The 17,694-nt window shown below is 34.0% G+C and overlaps 1 protein-coding gene across 1 annotated transcript; it reads left to right on the top strand.

The window, feature by feature from the left end:
- The first annotated feature begins 950 nt into the window (after positions 1 to 950).
- On the top strand, positions 951 to 13,454 carry LOC110108838 (protein NRT1/ PTR FAMILY 7.3). Its single transcript, XM_020839677.2, has 6 exons — positions 951 to 1,456; positions 7,957 to 7,995; positions 8,237 to 8,381; positions 8,616 to 8,833; positions 11,575 to 12,137; positions 12,362 to 13,454. Exons 2-6 carry the CDS (start codon positions 7,960 to 7,962, stop codon positions 13,212 to 13,214), a joined length of 1,815 nt encoding a protein of 604 aa, XP_020695336.1. The 5' UTR covers positions 951 to 1,456; positions 7,957 to 7,959; the 3' UTR covers positions 13,215 to 13,454.
- The last annotated feature ends 4,240 nt before the right edge of the window (positions 13,455 to 17,694 follow it).

The raw sequence follows: 17,694 nt of genomic DNA, 5'->3' as shown, positions 1-17,694 counted from the left end.
GGGCGGGGCCCTAAAAAAAAACTATGCAAAGTTGAGTAAACATTTCTTATATTTTAAACCTAATGTTTTTATTATTTTTAAATTTCTTAATATATGTAATTTCATACTATTTAAATATAATAAAAATTCACATGTTAGTTTTTTTAATTTGATAAAAATATCATATATTTTTTATGTTATATAACTTTTATAAATATTATATTGATATATCATCGAAAAATTATCTTGATCGGTCACGAATCTCGATGTAAAAATCAAGTCGTAAACTTCAAAAATTAAATTTGGGATCATCTGAACTCTGATTAAGCAAAATTATAGTCGAACTGATCGTCTCGAAAATACGAACCCAACAACACCAAATTCAACTCAATCCGAGCCCAAATGGGTCCAAATCAAATGCTCGAAGCACATTCAGAAGGTTCAATCCATAATTTGGATTACCAAACGATTTCCAAACATAACATGCTTATAGTCGAATCGAACGGCTCGACAAGACGAATCCAACGAGCCCAAGATCACCGAATTCTGATATCATTAAGACCTTCAAATGTCTAATGAATGGTACACGATCAATGGATTCAATATCGGCCGTTCATCCAACCACTCTCCATTTACCCTTGATTAAATTTAATTTGTAAGCTCACATAAACTGATAAAAGTACCAAATGATCACTTTTCTCAATTTGCAAGCTCACATAAAATAACAAATTATCACTTTTCAAATATGAATAACAAGTCAATTCATTGCTTTTGAAAAAAATTTATATTACCTAAACATACTAAATTAATTCCTTCAATTTTAATAATTTTTTTATAAAACAATTAGTTTAATGTAATTCTCATATTTATTTTGTAGCTTCGACGAGTTGCTTATCAATTAATCGGTGAATTTAATTCAATAAAATAATACATAATATTTTGAGGTTGCATGGGAGGATTCTGTATTTCGTTTTTATTTTGCTTGGTCCCCTGAGCTCTTGAGCGGCGTCAACGTGACTCGTGTCAAGGCACAATGGTCAGGAGGGGTTTCGATGTACACGGGCATTGCATGCCAACAACGAGCTACACGTGTTCGGTTCCCAACCAGAAACGCAGGCACGCGGGAGAAGCGGTCTTCCTCACGATTGCGGCGCTATAAATCGCAGCTAAGCTGTCCTTGCCCGCCCAATACTTTTAAACCGCTCATCGATCGTCTTTTAAATTTAGCTTCTTGTTTCTCTTTTCTTGATTTGGAGTTAATTCTTCTCGTCTCGGGCGAATTGGAGAAGGGGGCATTTTGTGTTGTTGTGGAACGCATAGAGCAGTCGGCGACATAAATGACAATAGGTTTACAGGAGTTCTTCAAATTGCAAGGGACTTTGGATCTCGTTCTAGATTCTGGGACTGATTTCATATCCTTCATCACTTCGCTTTCTTCACCTTCACCGGAATCCGTCGGCAACGTACTACTTAAGAGGTCGGCATTGACATCGTTTGTTAAATTATCTTCCTTTTGTCGAAATTAAGTATGGAAAATGGAAAGTTGTTTGCGTTTAAACAGGCTTTATTGATAACCATTTGTTTTGCTATAGATGTGAATCTCCGTCACAGAATTTGATTTGTATTGTAGAACTAGGGAGGGCAATCCTTTTTACGTTGAACATCTTTCCATATTTTGTTAAGATAAAATATTATGAATTCTTACGTGGCATTTGGGACAGTTTAACATTGGCTTGCCTAAGATCTTATATACATCATCCAGTTCTTTTCAATCTGTTATTTTGGTACTAAAAATTTGTGAAGATTGTTAACCCTTAAGGAACTAACCCGAGGCTCACCTAGAAGGGGGGGCTGAATTGATAATTTTAAAAAATATTTCAACTTCAAAATAAAGATGATAATATTTTTGAAAAAGTTTTCAGAATTAAAGATACCAAATTCTAATTGATTGCGGAAGCGAATGAATTTATCAAAAATATTGATTTAACTATGATGATATTTTGATTTACGAAACGAAGCGATAATCTCCGACGATTTTTTCAAGCAGTTATAATAGAGATAAAATGAAGGAAAAATAAAACTGCGAAAATGAAAAAAACACACCAGAAATTTTTATAGTGGTTCAATCAACCTTGACCTACGGTCACTCCCCGAAGTCCTCTCCGAGTATTGTACTAAGTGACTCTTCTTTTGCTTCCACAGTAAGGCGAAGAAGCCCTTACATGCTCACTTTCACCAAACCTGACGTGGCAGAGTCCCGGATGCTATGTCATCCTCCTGGTGATGGCAGCGGAGCTTGACTCGTTTTTATCCCTCTTAGAGAAGGCAAACAACATCAGCTAAATTTTTTCGCTCCTAGGGAAAGCAGAGTACCTCAGCTCCTTTTTCTGGCTCCTGGAGAAGGAAGAGTACCTCTAGGACTTGACTTAAAAGCCTTTCTCCCAAGAGAGCTTGCAAAGACTCACCAAGGCCACATGAGGAGCATGGGTGTAGCTAGCCCGTAGAAACCGTACGATCCCCTCACACTTCTCCCTCATGCTCAACCTCACATTTTCTTTCTTCTCAAATCCTAATTTTCTTTCAAAAGCTCCTCTCTCAGAGTTCCTTCAGCAGTCACACAATCCTCTCACCATTACAAAGAGAGTCTCTAAGCTTTGCTTAAGTATTGGGCTTCAAGAAACTCTAAAAATTCAAGTAGCCGTCATGATTTGTACGGTACAGTTTGAGTTTGTACAGTACGATCAGTTCAAAAATTAAACATGTCTAGTACGATGTAAGCAATTGTTGAGTTCAAAAATATATCTTTTATGTTGTAGCATGGTTTAAAATTGCGCAATATGAGTTGTAGTCACAGCTGTATACATCTACTTAATTAGAGAGTATTTGAGATACCATCCTCTTATATTCTATTTTGCGTCTCTTTTATTCTTGAAAAGGGAACACCTTAATTGCTCTTCATCTCAATGGTGATTGTCATTTGGTTGGAACTTATTTTCAACTACTATAGCTCTGAAGCGAAAAGACCGTAAGTAAATTGATAAGTTACCATATATTTAAATTTGGTTACCGGAAGCAATCGTGATGAGTTACTACATCTTTAAATTTGGTTAAAGTATGGAAGCTCTTCTAATTCTATATTTTACCTTTTTTAAAAGAATTGCAGTAACTGATTCGAAGAATATGTGGGCATACAAGAGAATTGAATGTTGTTTAGAGTATAAGACACTATAATTCTATCTACCAGTTTATTTATTGAACTTCTTCTAGCTATATACTTGGTGACCATATTAATTATGAGAACTAGGACATGCATGATAATTTGCCTACTTGGTAGGCTTTCCAAAGAGCATGCTTCTTGAAAGGCTTGTGACATAACTTACTATTACTCTCCATAGCTCTATTTTTCATTATCTTGAATATTATTTTTTTCTTTATATTTTCAACACTATTATTAGATACATTTCCTCTTTACTTTAATTATTAATTTGTTTGCTAGTATTTAAGGCAGTATAGGTCTATGCATCCCTAAACAACTAGCAAGAGAATCATTGAAAATCATAGTGGAAGTTTTCCTTTATTGAAAATCCTCTTTCTTTGTTTCATTTTCTCTTCTCGTTCGATTCTTTGAGCTACATCAAGTGTTATAGTTATGGTTGACGGTGAACACCTGAAACCATGACTAACTTGGGGCTCTTTATTGAAATCTCTAATCGCACTAGAACGTAAATTGGAAAGGCTTAGCAACAATTTCCAGCAATTCATCAAGAAGATGTGATGCGAGCTGTCTTTAAGAAGAACTGAGGAAGTTTTCTGGCAATCACACTGGCAAATCATGCAACCATGATTAAGATCTAGGTGAGACCATCATGACAAATCACAATATATGGCATGCCCTGTAGGTTCGAGTTCTAGATAGTAATATGACTTCCTGAATCTGATGATGATTTATATCCTCGTCATTGGAGCGTTTTACTGATTCAAACTTAGATGGAGATCCATTTTATCTCACCGATATTCCGCTATATATATTAACCATTTCAGAATCAGAATCAAGACTACCTCAATGTTAAAATCGACATTCTCTTTTTTGATAGCCATCTCCACGTTGAGTACCATCATGATTGGGGGAAAGCGGTGTAAGCATTCTTTGAGTATATGCCTATATGGACATTCCATTTAAAAGGCAAGTGAAATACATCCTTTGTAAACTGAAATGGTATGCAAGCCCCCTATTGGTTGTAACTCATAAAAACCTAATGACGAGAATGAAAAGATGGTGCTAAAAATTAGGTCGGAATAAAACACTTCTTTGCTAACATTTCCTTCCTTTCGATTATTTGCAAATGTTCTATTTACAGTCTCAATGATGCATTAAAGGCATATGAAAGAATTCTATCAATTGAGTGTGAGGAATAACCTCCTTGAAATCATGCAACATTTGGTTGCCCATAGATCTGAGGGCTAGAGAAGCTATTTAGGAAAATATTCAAATGAATTATATTTTGTCTCCTCCCACTCCCAAGTGGACAACTATGCATACAAAGCTAAATTACAATTCAATCGTCACACTTGGAAATCAAGTTTTTGCCATCTAGTGAATGAAAAGTCCATTGAATTTATAAAAAATACAAATCCATAAGGCCATAACTAAAGAGAGCCCTTTGGTTCCAATAGCAAGCAACCACAATGTATCCAATCAAAACGAACGGGTTGGAGAATTATCGAGCTAAAATGGACAATGCTTATGCACACTTTGAACTTTTTAAAGTAACTTAGGTGCTTGCAATTCTGACAATATTCTAACGAATGTGCCAATAATCGTCAGCTGCAATTGTTGGTTGATTGATGCAACTGACTATCCTCTCATTAATTTTTTAGTCATGAACGACAAATTTGAGGATGTTCTCGATAATGATGGAGAATTTCTATCTTATATCCTCTAAAATCCTACTCTCTTTGAAGCACCCACTTACATCACAAAGGCATGCAATATTTCATACTAGATACACAATCAACGACGATGTTTGTGAGCTTTTGGTGGACAATGGTTGTGCCAAAAATATCATCTCTGGGAAAGTAGTAAAAAACTTACAATTGAATACCAGTAAGCATCTTCAACCCTACGATATTAGTTGGATACAAAGGCATAAAAGTTCTTGTAACTGATTTGTGCAACGTAACATTTTAATTTGGTAAAAATTTAATGGCCTATGCGATGTTCTGGAGATGAATGTTTGACACATAATTTTGGAAATGTTGTAGCAATTTGATATGGGAAAATGGTAAGATTACCTAGCTAATGCTTGTGTTTTTTAATGGAAGGTTAAAAGATTAGAATCCTTCCTAAACTTATTGTCATATCGCACAATCTTCTCTAGCATCTTGTGCTCACAAAACTGGCTATGTATAAGAACTCATTTTTGCTTGCTATCCTCCTAGCTGAGTATAATTCAATTCAAATATATATCTTTGTTTTAGTTAAAGAGGAGTTACAACAATTTGGAGATATTATCTTTTTTGAGTTGCTATAGACATTACCTTTGCTCAACACTATCCATCATAAAATTAATTTAATTATTGGCTTTACAATTTTGAATCTTCCTCACTACTAGATGAGTGTAGAAAAGCACAAAATTTAAAAAGATATTGGTGATGAAATATTGTGGTAGTAACTTATTCATAATAGTATCATTCCTTACATTACCCACGTTGATTGCCCCAAAGAAGGACGAAAAGTGGCACATGTCCATTGACAATCAAGCTATCAATAAGATAACCATAAAGTACCATTTTCAATGCCACTCTTCAAAGAACTTTTGGATAAACTCATAAGTACTACTTTTTTCTCTTAACTTGATATGCACAATAGCTATCACCAATTCCCATACGAGATGGGGATGAGGGAATGATGGCGTTTAGAACTCAGAAGGTCTATATGAATGGTGTGTTATGCCATTTGGCTTGTGTAACGTCCCTAACACATTCATGCGAACGATGAATGAGATGCTTAAACCTCTCCTCTCCCATTTTTATATTGTTTATTTTGACAAAATTTTAATTTTTAGCAAGTCTATGCTTGACCATTTACATTGCCTTTTTTATTTTGGTGAGCTAGCCTTCTCGTCATCTTCCAAACTGAAATCAAAGGATTGGATGAATCCCAACCTCAACCTCTATTGATATGGATGTCGTCACTGCCTAGAGTAACTGCGTCATTGACATTTTGATATATTATTATTAAGAAAATGATCAAAATGGTTCCTCAATTATTTGTGAGGGAACAAAATAGTTCCCAATTATTTTGAGGGATTTGGTCCTAACATTCAATGTTTGAATTAATTGTGTTAAATATAAGGTTATTTTGGTCATTTTTAATTAAACATTTATTAAATATAATTTTCAATTAATTATAATTTTTCTAAAAAATTTTATTAAATGTTTCTTTAATAATAGAAAATTAATAATAATTTTAGTTTTAAAATTATATTTAATAAAATTTTAAATTATTATTAATTTTTAAAAAAACATTACATTTTAAAGAGTTGAGGACCAAATTATTCCCTTAAAAGAATTGAGGATTATTTTAGTCCCTCACAAAGAGTTGAGGGACCATTTTAGTTTTTTTCTCCGTTGTTATTATTCTATTCAGTGAGGTTTTCTTTTCCAAGGAAATCAATGGTGTAATCCTAACACTTTGTTGCGCTGCCAATTAATCTATAATATTCATAATGTGTAACTAAACGCGCATGCTTGGCGAGAGAAACCTTCGCATTACTGCATGCTTGTTTCTTTTGGCCAATATTAAGATGGGATGTGACTCGCTTTGCTGAGAAATGTAACATTTGACAAACTTCTTAAGACTCTACTCAGAATAATGGCTCATACACACCCCCATTTATGCTTCGTTCCCTCATCTAAGGTCATCCAAAACTATGGGATGAAATTTTGGAACAATTTGTGTTTGTCTATAATTGAACGGCTAATACATCAAATGGAAAATGCCCTGTTAGCATCACACTCAAATTCTTAGTCACACCATTGACATTTCAATTTTATCCAAGCCAAAGAGTAAACCTGTTACTGATATGGTTACAAATTTTGATATGATGCCACAAGATGTTACATGAAAATATGTTGAAGAAACTCAACTGTACAAATCACACTCTAATTTTCATCGTGAAAGAAAATCTTTAATGTTAGCACTGCAGTAATTGTATACTTGACTAAAAAATGTTTTCCAGCCAGCTCATAATGTAAAGTAAAACCACACAAAATTGGTATGTTCCACATATTAAGAGGATTAATGATAATGCTTATTTATTTCTTCTACTTGCCAACCTAAATATCTCCCCAATATTTAATGTTACTAATTTTTATTCTTAACACAGTTGATGATAGTGATGTGAAGATTCCTAAACTCGAGTTAAATTCTTCTGAATGCAAAGGGAATTGATGCAGACCTCTACTCTTCATAGCTCTATTTTCATTACCTTAAATATTGTTTTGCTTTATAGTTTAAACATAATTATTAGACACATTTCTTCTTATTTTACTTTAATTTATGTTTTTCAGTCTTTTTCTGAAGTTGGTAGTGGTATATGTATTCGTAACAGATTTATAGGAAATCATTGAACATCAAATTGGAAATCTCCCTTCATTGAAAAGTCCCCTTTATGTGTTTTGTTTTGTTTTCATGTCCGGTCCTCTGAGCTCCATTAACATGGCAAGCTAATTCATTGGTTTGCGCTTTCTTTGTGGCGTAAGGGCTACTAGTTATATCTTTAGTTTAATTATGCATTCCTTCTTATCTTATAATTCTTTGTTCTCGTCAGATTCTTGAGAGATTTCAAGCATAAATTTGTCTGCCTTCATGTATAGCTTCAATTTTACTTTATTTTTCTCTCCTTGGTTTCCTTAATGTTTTCTTCAAGCTAACTTGGCATTTACCTTTTTTTTTTCTTTTATTTGATTTCACAGGTAATGGAAGCTCTAGAAATCAATGGCGTTCCTCTAAAGGTGAGGCCAGTTGAATTTTTGGAATTGGTGGTTTTACTTGGTGCAATGTGAAGTGAGGACCTGTTGTCAATACTTGATAAAACAGCCTGACTGTGCTAATTTCCAAGTCAAATAGTTATTTTTAAAGATGGTTTCTATTTGTCAAAAAAAACATACTGCTGAATGATCTCTTAAAGGCTTGCATTGATAAACTGTAAGATCTTTGTATTATAAGTTTTACATCTTCTGTTTTGTCATGCAGAAGAAGGAAGATGTGGTTGAAAACACGGCTGGTGTGGATGAAAGGGAAATCTCTCCCATCACTGAGGATGGCACGTTGGACAGGATGGGGAAACCTGCACTCAAATCAAAAACTGGAAGATGGAAATCTGCAATTCTTTTGCTAGGTTGACTATATTAACAGCCAATGAATGCATCTAAACCTGCTTGAGTGAACTTCGAACTTTAATTTCTTCTGTGATGGTCTTTTTCTTGTGTGTTCCAAAATTGTTCTCATAAAATGGAAAAAAGAGAATATCCAGAACATGTTCACTGGTCGTTGGTTTGGATCCATCTCCATTATTTGTAGTTAGCCATCGTTAATTGTCTAATGATCACTATTATTGTTTTGGTCAATGCAGTGAACTATGGTCTTGTCACATTTGCATTTTTTGGACTTGGGGTTAATCTGGTTCTCTTCCTAACAAGAGTCATGCAACAAGAGAATGCAGACGCAGCAAATAATGTCAGCAAATGGACTGGCACAGTGTACATATTTTCACTCGTCGGAGCATTCTTGAGTGATTCCTACTGGGGCCGTTACTTAACCTGCGCTATATTTCAGTTAATCTTCATCATGGTATGTATAAGTGCTTTTTATTTTTTGATTAACTGCAGTTTGCACTAAAGAAAAAACAAGTCTATTACAACCTACTAAGTGGTAGAAAGTCTATTACAATCCTCCTTTAACAAAGAAAGAAAAGGAGGAACCTTATTACAACTTAACTCATCCCAAAAAAAATCACCATCTAAAGCAAAGTTAGCACAATAATCGGCTAACTTATTACAACTTCTATTTGAAATATGAAATAAAAGATTAACAAAATCCTTAAGAAAAGACAAATCTTCCACCTCGCCAATATGTACATTCCGAGCCACCTTGCCAACTGAATCTTCCAGATACTTGATGATATTGATATTATCCCTTTCAATAATGATGCCTCTTGCTTCAAACATCCACTTTTATATTACTATCTTCAAAGAACGGAAAGCAAAGAGTTCCAAGTAACCACTGTCCCAATGAATGCATTTAAATCCAAAAGAAAGGAGGAGTCTCCCTTTATGATCTCTAAAAAATCTGCCCACATCAGCCTTATTTGAACGCAATACAGTAGCATTAATATTGACTCTAATCCATTCGGGTGGAGGAGGGTGCCAAGAATGTGAAAATAGCTGAGAAAGCTGGTTAACACTCCAGTGGTCCGAATAAAGATTAAACTTCAAAGAAATAGATGCAAAACTAATTGCATTTGAGGCAATGAAGGCCAAACCAATTTCCTTACCACCATGAATAACATTGTTCCTACTTTTCCAAGAGAAAAAGACCAAAGAATAGTAAAGATTTGCAATGAAAGGATTACCCATAAATAACATCTTCAATTTATTTCAATCTAGAATCGAAGAAAACACAGGAACTGGAAAGCCCCTTTTATTAACCAATGCAATAGCTTAAATGAGTTTAGAACAGTTAACCGCCACATGTTCAGAATTCTCTGTTGCATTACACCCTCTTGGACAATAATTATAATCTATAAGCCTTCTGAATTTTAAGAAATCTGATGTAGGGATTGCATTATTCCACAATCACCACCAAAATAATTCCAAACGAGGTGGCATATTCAACTTCTTCATCCACCTCCAATAATTAACCTTTGGTAACTCTTCTACAGCAATATCCAATGCCATTGTTGCAATTGATTTACCAGAAAACTTTATGACTAGCTTCAGTCGGTCATTTAAAATTTCTGGATAGATTTGAAATTGCATAATAGTATCAATCAATGACTTTACAAAATATTTAAGAAGCTCAGCAATATTCCAACTACCATTCACAATACATTTGTCAAGAGTTGGAAAATCTTCATCCAACACAACAATGAAAGTCGGCCATTTATCAAACAGTTTATCAAAGACCCATATATCACTTAAGGTATTGATAGAATTACCTGAAGCAATATTCCACCTAACCAAATGACGAAGAGATTTAGCTCCAATATTTAGAATTTTTCATGTGATAGAGCAATTCCTTTTGGAATTAGTTTGTCAAATATCAAATCCATATCTTGCAATTAAATACTTATTAAGAATAGAATCTGGTTTATTAAGCAAATTCCAAACAAATTTTTCTCTGAAGGGTCCAACTATTGAAACAGCCGAGTGAAGTCCTCGACCTCCAGCACTCAACGGACCATGAATAGATGTATTAACTAGAATACCAGATAAAAAAAAAACTAGAATACCAGATGGTTCCTTGATAACCAACGGATCATTGACGATCTTATGCGAATCAATTACTTTAGATGATACCTTCGAATCAGGAAGAATAAGAGCGGCAGGTTGAGAAACAATGGCAGAATTCTGGCCGCCAGTTGCCGGACAGTCTGCCGTCATGATTGAAAATTCCGTCAAGCGTCGAAATACAAAAATTTGAAATTTTCTCTCACTAGAAACCAGGAGCTTCTCTCACTAGAACTTCTCAGTGCTTTTTATTTAGTGAGAAAATTGTAGGTCTAGTAAGTGGCTTTGTGGCAATTCTATTTCTTATTTCTTCTTTAGTTTGCAGTCATAGAATAATCAGTGGTTAGAAGTTCTACAATAAGACCTGCGGAAAAATGTGTTATCATCTCATGTTGTGCACTCAAGAAGATTGAATAGAAAATAAGGATTCATGAGTCCAAATGTAATTTTTTATTTTGAGGCCAATAACTATGTTGAAGATGATGGTTATTAGTGAAACTTTTCAATCTAGGGGCGGCCTATGTTTCTTTAGGAGAAAAAAGTGATGGAACAAGATTGAATTTAAAAACTATCTTTATAGTTACGAATATGTGGATAGCTTCAAGAATATTACTTCACTTCGTAAAACAATATTGGATAGTTCAGCATTGTTGGTTCTGTGTGATTGTTGTTACATCAAGTTACATAAATATCATGTTAGAAAATTGTGTTGTTTGCTACTGTTTTTCCACAAACCGAAATTGTTGTATGGCAGGTGTTTGAAAAACTCAGAATCATCATATTGCCAAACAAAGCCTCGGTCGTCTTCTTGGAGCTCAAATTTGTTTTGGGAGCCTTTTGTCCCATCATTTTCTGAGCTTGGTAATATCACCTAGGCCTGATCTTGTATTGAATCATTTAGTTGATAACATTTGTGCAATGTTCTCAAAATAAAAAAGTTCTTTATTGTGAAATTGTCATATTCCCATACATTGTTATAACAATCTCTGTTTACCCATGTTGCTTGTCAAACAAAACATAACAATCGTGATTAATTTATGAATAGCTAATTAATCTAATCTTTTTTGGCACTAATCTGAGCAGGGACTAGCCCTTTTATCTTTGTCGTCTTGGATTTTATTGGTGAATCCTTCTGGATGTGGTGATGGGAAACTGGAATGCGAACCAGTTTCAGCTCTTGGTACTGCTATCTTTTATATATCAATATATCTAATTGCATTTGGCAATGGGGGATATCAGCCCACAATAGCTACATTTGGATCAGACCAGTTTGATGAGATGAACCCTTCAGAAAGTGATTCAAAGGCAGCCTTTTTCAGTTACTTTTATGTTGCTCTTAATGCAGGTTCTCTCTTCTCCAACACAATCTTAGTGTACTATGAGGACTCTGGACAGTGGGTTATTGGATTTTGGACATCAACTGGTGCCGCTGTTATTGCTTTTCTTCTTTTCTTACTTGGAACTCCAAGATACAGGCATTTCAAGGCATCAGGCAACCCCTTGACTCGCATTGCACAAGTCTTTGTTGCTGCGGCTAGAAAGTGGAATGTTAGTGTTCCTGAGAATGACGCCTTGCTTTATGAAGTGGAAGGAAAGGAATCTGCCATTGCAGGGAGTAGAAAGATCTCCCACAGCAATGGGTTTCGGTTTGTTCCCCACTCCCATCCTTATTATATAATTTGATTAGCGAGGACTAAGAGAATTTTCATAGTTTTGATTGTCTAAATTTTTATCTGATGTTTAACTTCTCAAGATATATGCTTTATACCATGTTTTTCTATAGTCTTTAGATAACTAGAGTGTAACTTCGATGATGAAATTACTGGTTCTTTTTTGCATATTATTGTGCTCACTTGCCTATGTTCTTCAGGTTCTTGGACAAAGCTGCAACAATGACAACTGATGTACACTCTGTGCGGCCTGAGGCCAAGAGTCCATGGAAGCTGTGCAGCGTGACTCAGGTTGAGGAGGTTAAATGTGTGCTAAAGATGCTTCCCATCTGGCTGTGCACCATAATTTACTCAGTTGTCTTCACCCAGATGGCCTCCCTCTTTGTCGAGCAAGGCGCCATGATGAGTACACAGTTTGGTTCCTTCACCATCCCTCCTGCCAGCATGTCGGTCTTTGACATTATTAGTGTTATATTTTTCATCTTTATCTATCGTCGGATTCTTATGCCAGTGCTAGCGAAGTTTACGAAGAATCCTGATGGGTTATCCGAACTCCAGCGGATGGGTGTTGGCCTTTTGATCGCTATGCTGGCAATGATTGCTGCTGGTGTTGTTGAACTAGCTAGGCTAAAGAAAGTTGCTTCTCCAGATAAGGAGAGCTCACTCCCAATCACTTGGCAAATTCCACAGTATGCCCTCATTGGAGCTTCAGAGGTGTTTATGTATGTTGGGCAGCTAAATTTTTTCAATGGGCAAGCACCTGATGGCATCAAGAGCTTTGGGAGCTCCCTCAACATGGCTTCCATCTCACTCGGCAACTACGTGAGCATCATGCTTGTTAGTGTTGTAATGGCTGCGACCGCAAGCGGAGAGAGACCTGGATGGATTCCGAGTAACCTCAATTCCGGTCGCCTAGACCGGTTCTTCTTCCTCCTTGCAGCTTTGACCGCTGTGGATTTAGTGCTTTACATACTATGCGCCATGTGGTATAAGTGCATTCAGTTTGAGAACAACAATGATGAGGGAGGGATCGTGATAGTGACCGAGATTTAAATGAGAAGATTGAAGGTTATGATAGTGTATATTTTGTTTGGTTTCTCCTTTAAACGTCTTTATTGGTTGTTTGTTGCTAGATAAGGAGTTGCAGCGTTTTATAAATTATTTTCAGATGTCTTTGTTCTAAATTTTATAATGTAATTTCATTTGTATATAGTCTTTTTTATAAAATCGTACATTGACATAATTTTTTAATTAGTATCAATGGATGGGTCAGGTAACCAAGTTATATTTTGACATCTCGATAGTTTCTAATAATAGCAAAATTTCTATTTAGCTTTGCAAATATCAAACCTCCGTGGAAGCTTAAATTGCAAATATCAAACATTTTCCTTGCTCGCTATAATTGTTGTTGTTAAATGATGATTAATCATGAAAACTTTTAAGAAACCACCATTAAGATGGTTCTCAAAACTATCTTTTGATAGACAGTTTTTTAGAGTTCAAGCAATTTCTCATTACATATCTTAAAAATGTTAAAGACCTTCCTCACAATTAGATAGGAACCAAACATCTATCTTTGGCATACTATGACTTACAGCATGAAATGTTAAATATCAAAGATTTAGAATCTCTTCTCTCTTAGGTTACTATGACTCAAGATCTTAGAGAAGGATCATTTAGATATGCATATAGATTGAGAGCCATTAAAAACTCCATTTTTAAGTCCATAACTTCAAGCTATTAACATTTGGGAGCCATTAAAAACTAATGAAAGCTCCATCAAGATTGGCTGCAAAAATATAATTTTTTTTCAATCCCGTGAGCCTGGTATATATTTTGATTTTTGGCGATTAGAAACATTATTGGTTATACTAATCACAAATTGAGTTATATGTGCAAGCAATATGCTTTTATACTAACATTGCAGGAAGCAAACATATGACAGCATCAAGATGAGGACCAACTGAAGCTAGTAGAATTGAACATGAAGAAAGTTGATCGGAGTCAACAAGGCCAAGAACTAAAAAACATGTTAACTTGCATTTCTTTTTATTTTTATTTCTTGAGTCTTTTTGTGCTTTAAGCATATATTGGGTTGAACAATCATACACGCAAATGATGGCTAAAAAAAGTTAATTATAATACATGAATTTCTGATTAAATCATATTATACGATATTAATGAATTTTTAAAATAAATTTAAAAATCAAGTGACATTAATTAACAAAATTTAAAATAAAAATTTATATAACTAATTGTAAAGTATGATCAACATCATATGAGATGATAAGCCATTTCAAATTCAAATCATTAAAATTAGGATATTTCTAAAAATAGGTAAATGGGAAATGTGACTTGGTCATATTAGATGAAGATTTTTATAATATGAAACTTAAATCCTTGCATTGGTATTTACCTATTTTGGAACCTGAAATCAAAGGGTCAAATTAGAGTAGATATATCTTATACTATATGACCATAATCATATAGTGTAAATAATAAAGAGCCAGTTTGACAAGATGATTTAGTGCTTTGAGTCACCAAACTTGGGAAGATCGTATTGCACGATCCTAATCACACAGCCCAAACAAACAAAGAGCTTGTTCGAACAAACCTCTTCATAAGAATGATCTAGTTCTTTGAGTTTACATCATTGTACGGATCTTGATCTACGATCCATTCATCATACTATATGATCAACATGTGAAATTAACTAAATCACGAATTTTAGGATTTGACTAAAAGCTTAATATAAATATTCCTCTTGAAGATGGAAAGTGGGTCTCTAGCTTTCTAGTGTATTCGTCCATCAATGTTCGAGAGATTTGGGATGTCTAAGAAGGTTGAGAGAGAAAGACAGAGAATTCTTCGGAGTCTCTTTCTATAACTTGAGAGAAAGGCAGTGTGAATTTTGAGAGAAAATGAGATATTTTGATAGGTTCCAAGAGATCAGCATGGGAGTGGTTCACCAAAGTTGTTGGTCTCATTGTATGTCGTTATTCCTCAGGTTATGTAGTATGAGGATTGGGTGAAAGAGCTTTGAGAATCTTGTGTGGAATACTCTCTATTTAGCTCGGAGGCTAGAGGTGTGGTATCTTTGCCATACTTAGTATAGAAGGTGGGAGACTTCTAGGGATAGAAGTGTGTAAAAGGATGTTCTCTATGTCCTTGTGAAGGAGAAAGGCTTCTTATCCTTACTAGGAGCATAAGGAGTAGTTAGTTGAATTTTTAGGGAGTGGACATAGGTCATGTTGTCTGAATCAGTGCAACAACATCAACATCCAGCCTTTGTCCCACTATGTGGGGTCGGCTAAATGAATTCTTTTTCACCATTGTGTCCTATTAAAAGTCAAATTCTTATTTAAATCTAATAAAGAAAGATAATTTTTAATATTTTCTAACTAAGTCTTTTTAGTTTTGAATCGCCATAAAATTTAATTTATTTTTTCCTTTTTGTTTTATTTTATTTCTTGTATATTTTGACTTTTTGCTTAAAATTGCTCTTTGTTTCAAGTGAATCTTATTTTAAAAAGAAAAATTAGTGCTAATTCTAATTTTTATTAAAAATATTTTGTTAAACTCTCTTGTTCTCAAACTTATTTTTAAATTAAAATTTAAAATTAAAAAATTTCAATTAATCAATTTGTTTACTTTTGCTATAATTATTGTTGTAATTTTCAAAAGAATTTTTAAAATCACCTGAGTCACCCTTCTTTTTGGTTGTGAATAGTCAATTTTTATTGGTATTAGGGTGGGGTTCTTAGTTGTTTGGTTTCAACATGTTAAATATATTTTGGTATGACACAGTTTGGGAGTTAAAACACATCGAAAGGGTATTCCATTTATTATACACCATTTTTGACAATATCCCATTCAACTTTTTTAAAATTTGTATGTTTATTTTTATTCTGTTTGTTGATTATCGTATGTGGAACTTAGTGTAAGTAGGGAACTAACCCCCATATAGGATAGAAAATGATATTAAGATTGAACTCCCTTTTATTGATTGGAACTTTGAGGAAAGAGAATTTGAACTATTGAATGAAAAATATTTGAACTATATTTTCTATGCTCTTAAGTTTGAAGATTACCTGATGTATGTACATATTCAATTGGAAAAAATATGAGATAGGCTATGTATTACATATGAAGGTACAAATAAAGTCAAGGAATATTTTAAATATTTTACTTCATGACTATGAACTCTTTCGTATGTGAGCTAGTGAATCTTTATTTCATATGTACACTCACTTTACAAAAATAATTACTTCTTTGTATGCTTTAGGTAAGACGATTAGCAATATCAAAAAGATAAATAAGATTCTTAGATGGTTTCTCGGGTCTTAGGATGCCAAGGTTATGGTGATAATAAAATATAAGGATTTGATTGATTATTCCATTGACAATTTGCTTGGATCACTAATAGTAAATGAATAGAAAATTAGTCAAAGGATTGCAGATGCAAGGGATAAGCAAAAGGAAAAGATGGTAGCCTTGAAGGATAAGAATTCATAAAGTAATAACTTCAATGGAGGTAGAGATGATGATATAGCCTTCATGAACATACAATTATTATTATTATTATTTTTGAGAAAAAGGAAAGGATGTAAGCTTACAACTGGAGAAAAGGTAAGAAGCTAAATAAAATTACTACTGACCTTATTTGTTTTGAATGTAAAAATCTAGGTCATATAAAGTCTAACTTCCCCAATTTGAAAGTCAACCACCAAAGAAAAAGGCTATGGAGAAAAGTGAATCTAAGAAAAATAAATAAAATAAAGCTTGAAAGGTCCTTTTGGCTAAACTCGAACTCTGAATCATTCAAGATAGAAGCTAAGGAAGAAATAACCAAATTGTTTTTAATGGAAAAAAAAAATACAGATGATACAGAGAAGCATTAGGCATGAGATTTAACTTATAAAGAGTTACTTTGATTTTTTCAGTAATTGCATGATAACTACAGAAAGTTGAAAAAAATTTCATGTTTTTAAAAGGAGCATAATACATTTTTAGATGGGCATTCTAATTTGATTAACAAATTCACCTTTTTTAAAAATGAGCACATTACATTAGTTGATAAACATACAAATTTGACTAATGGAAATGACATTTTTAAAAATGAATTAAAAGATCAAAACATCCAACACTGTGGACAAAAGATTGCACATAAAATATTAGAAGAACATCTTCAAAATTTATAAGAAAGTAAGCTTTCTGTGTATGTTAAGTTAGGAATAGTGTCAAGTGCAAATGAGTACTAGGAAGGAGGTCATAGAGGGTAAACCATTTGCACTTGGATCTTCACATGCCCTCAAGCAACCTATTAGAAAACTGTATGCACCATATCTCTTAGGAGGAAGAGTCCTTCATTTATACTAGCTCATTGATTTTGAGGAGTAGAGGGCTTTTTTTATGGCATAATAGGAAGCATAACACGAGTATGCCCACGTAGAGTCTGATGTAGCACTCACTATGCTTGGAGTTTTAAGGCCACATCTACATAAGATATCATGTATTCATCTGGCCTTGTGGG

The sequence above is a fragment of the Dendrobium catenatum genome, unplaced genomic scaffold, assembly GCF_001605985.2.
Source record: "Dendrobium catenatum unplaced genomic scaffold, ASM160598v2 fragScaff_scaffold_1646, whole genome shotgun sequence".
NCBI classification, from domain to species: Eukaryota; Viridiplantae; Streptophyta; class Magnoliopsida; order Asparagales; family Orchidaceae; genus Dendrobium; species Dendrobium catenatum.
Note: the sequence above shows the minus strand (reverse complement) of the source record. Positions and strands in the feature narration are given on the sequence as shown.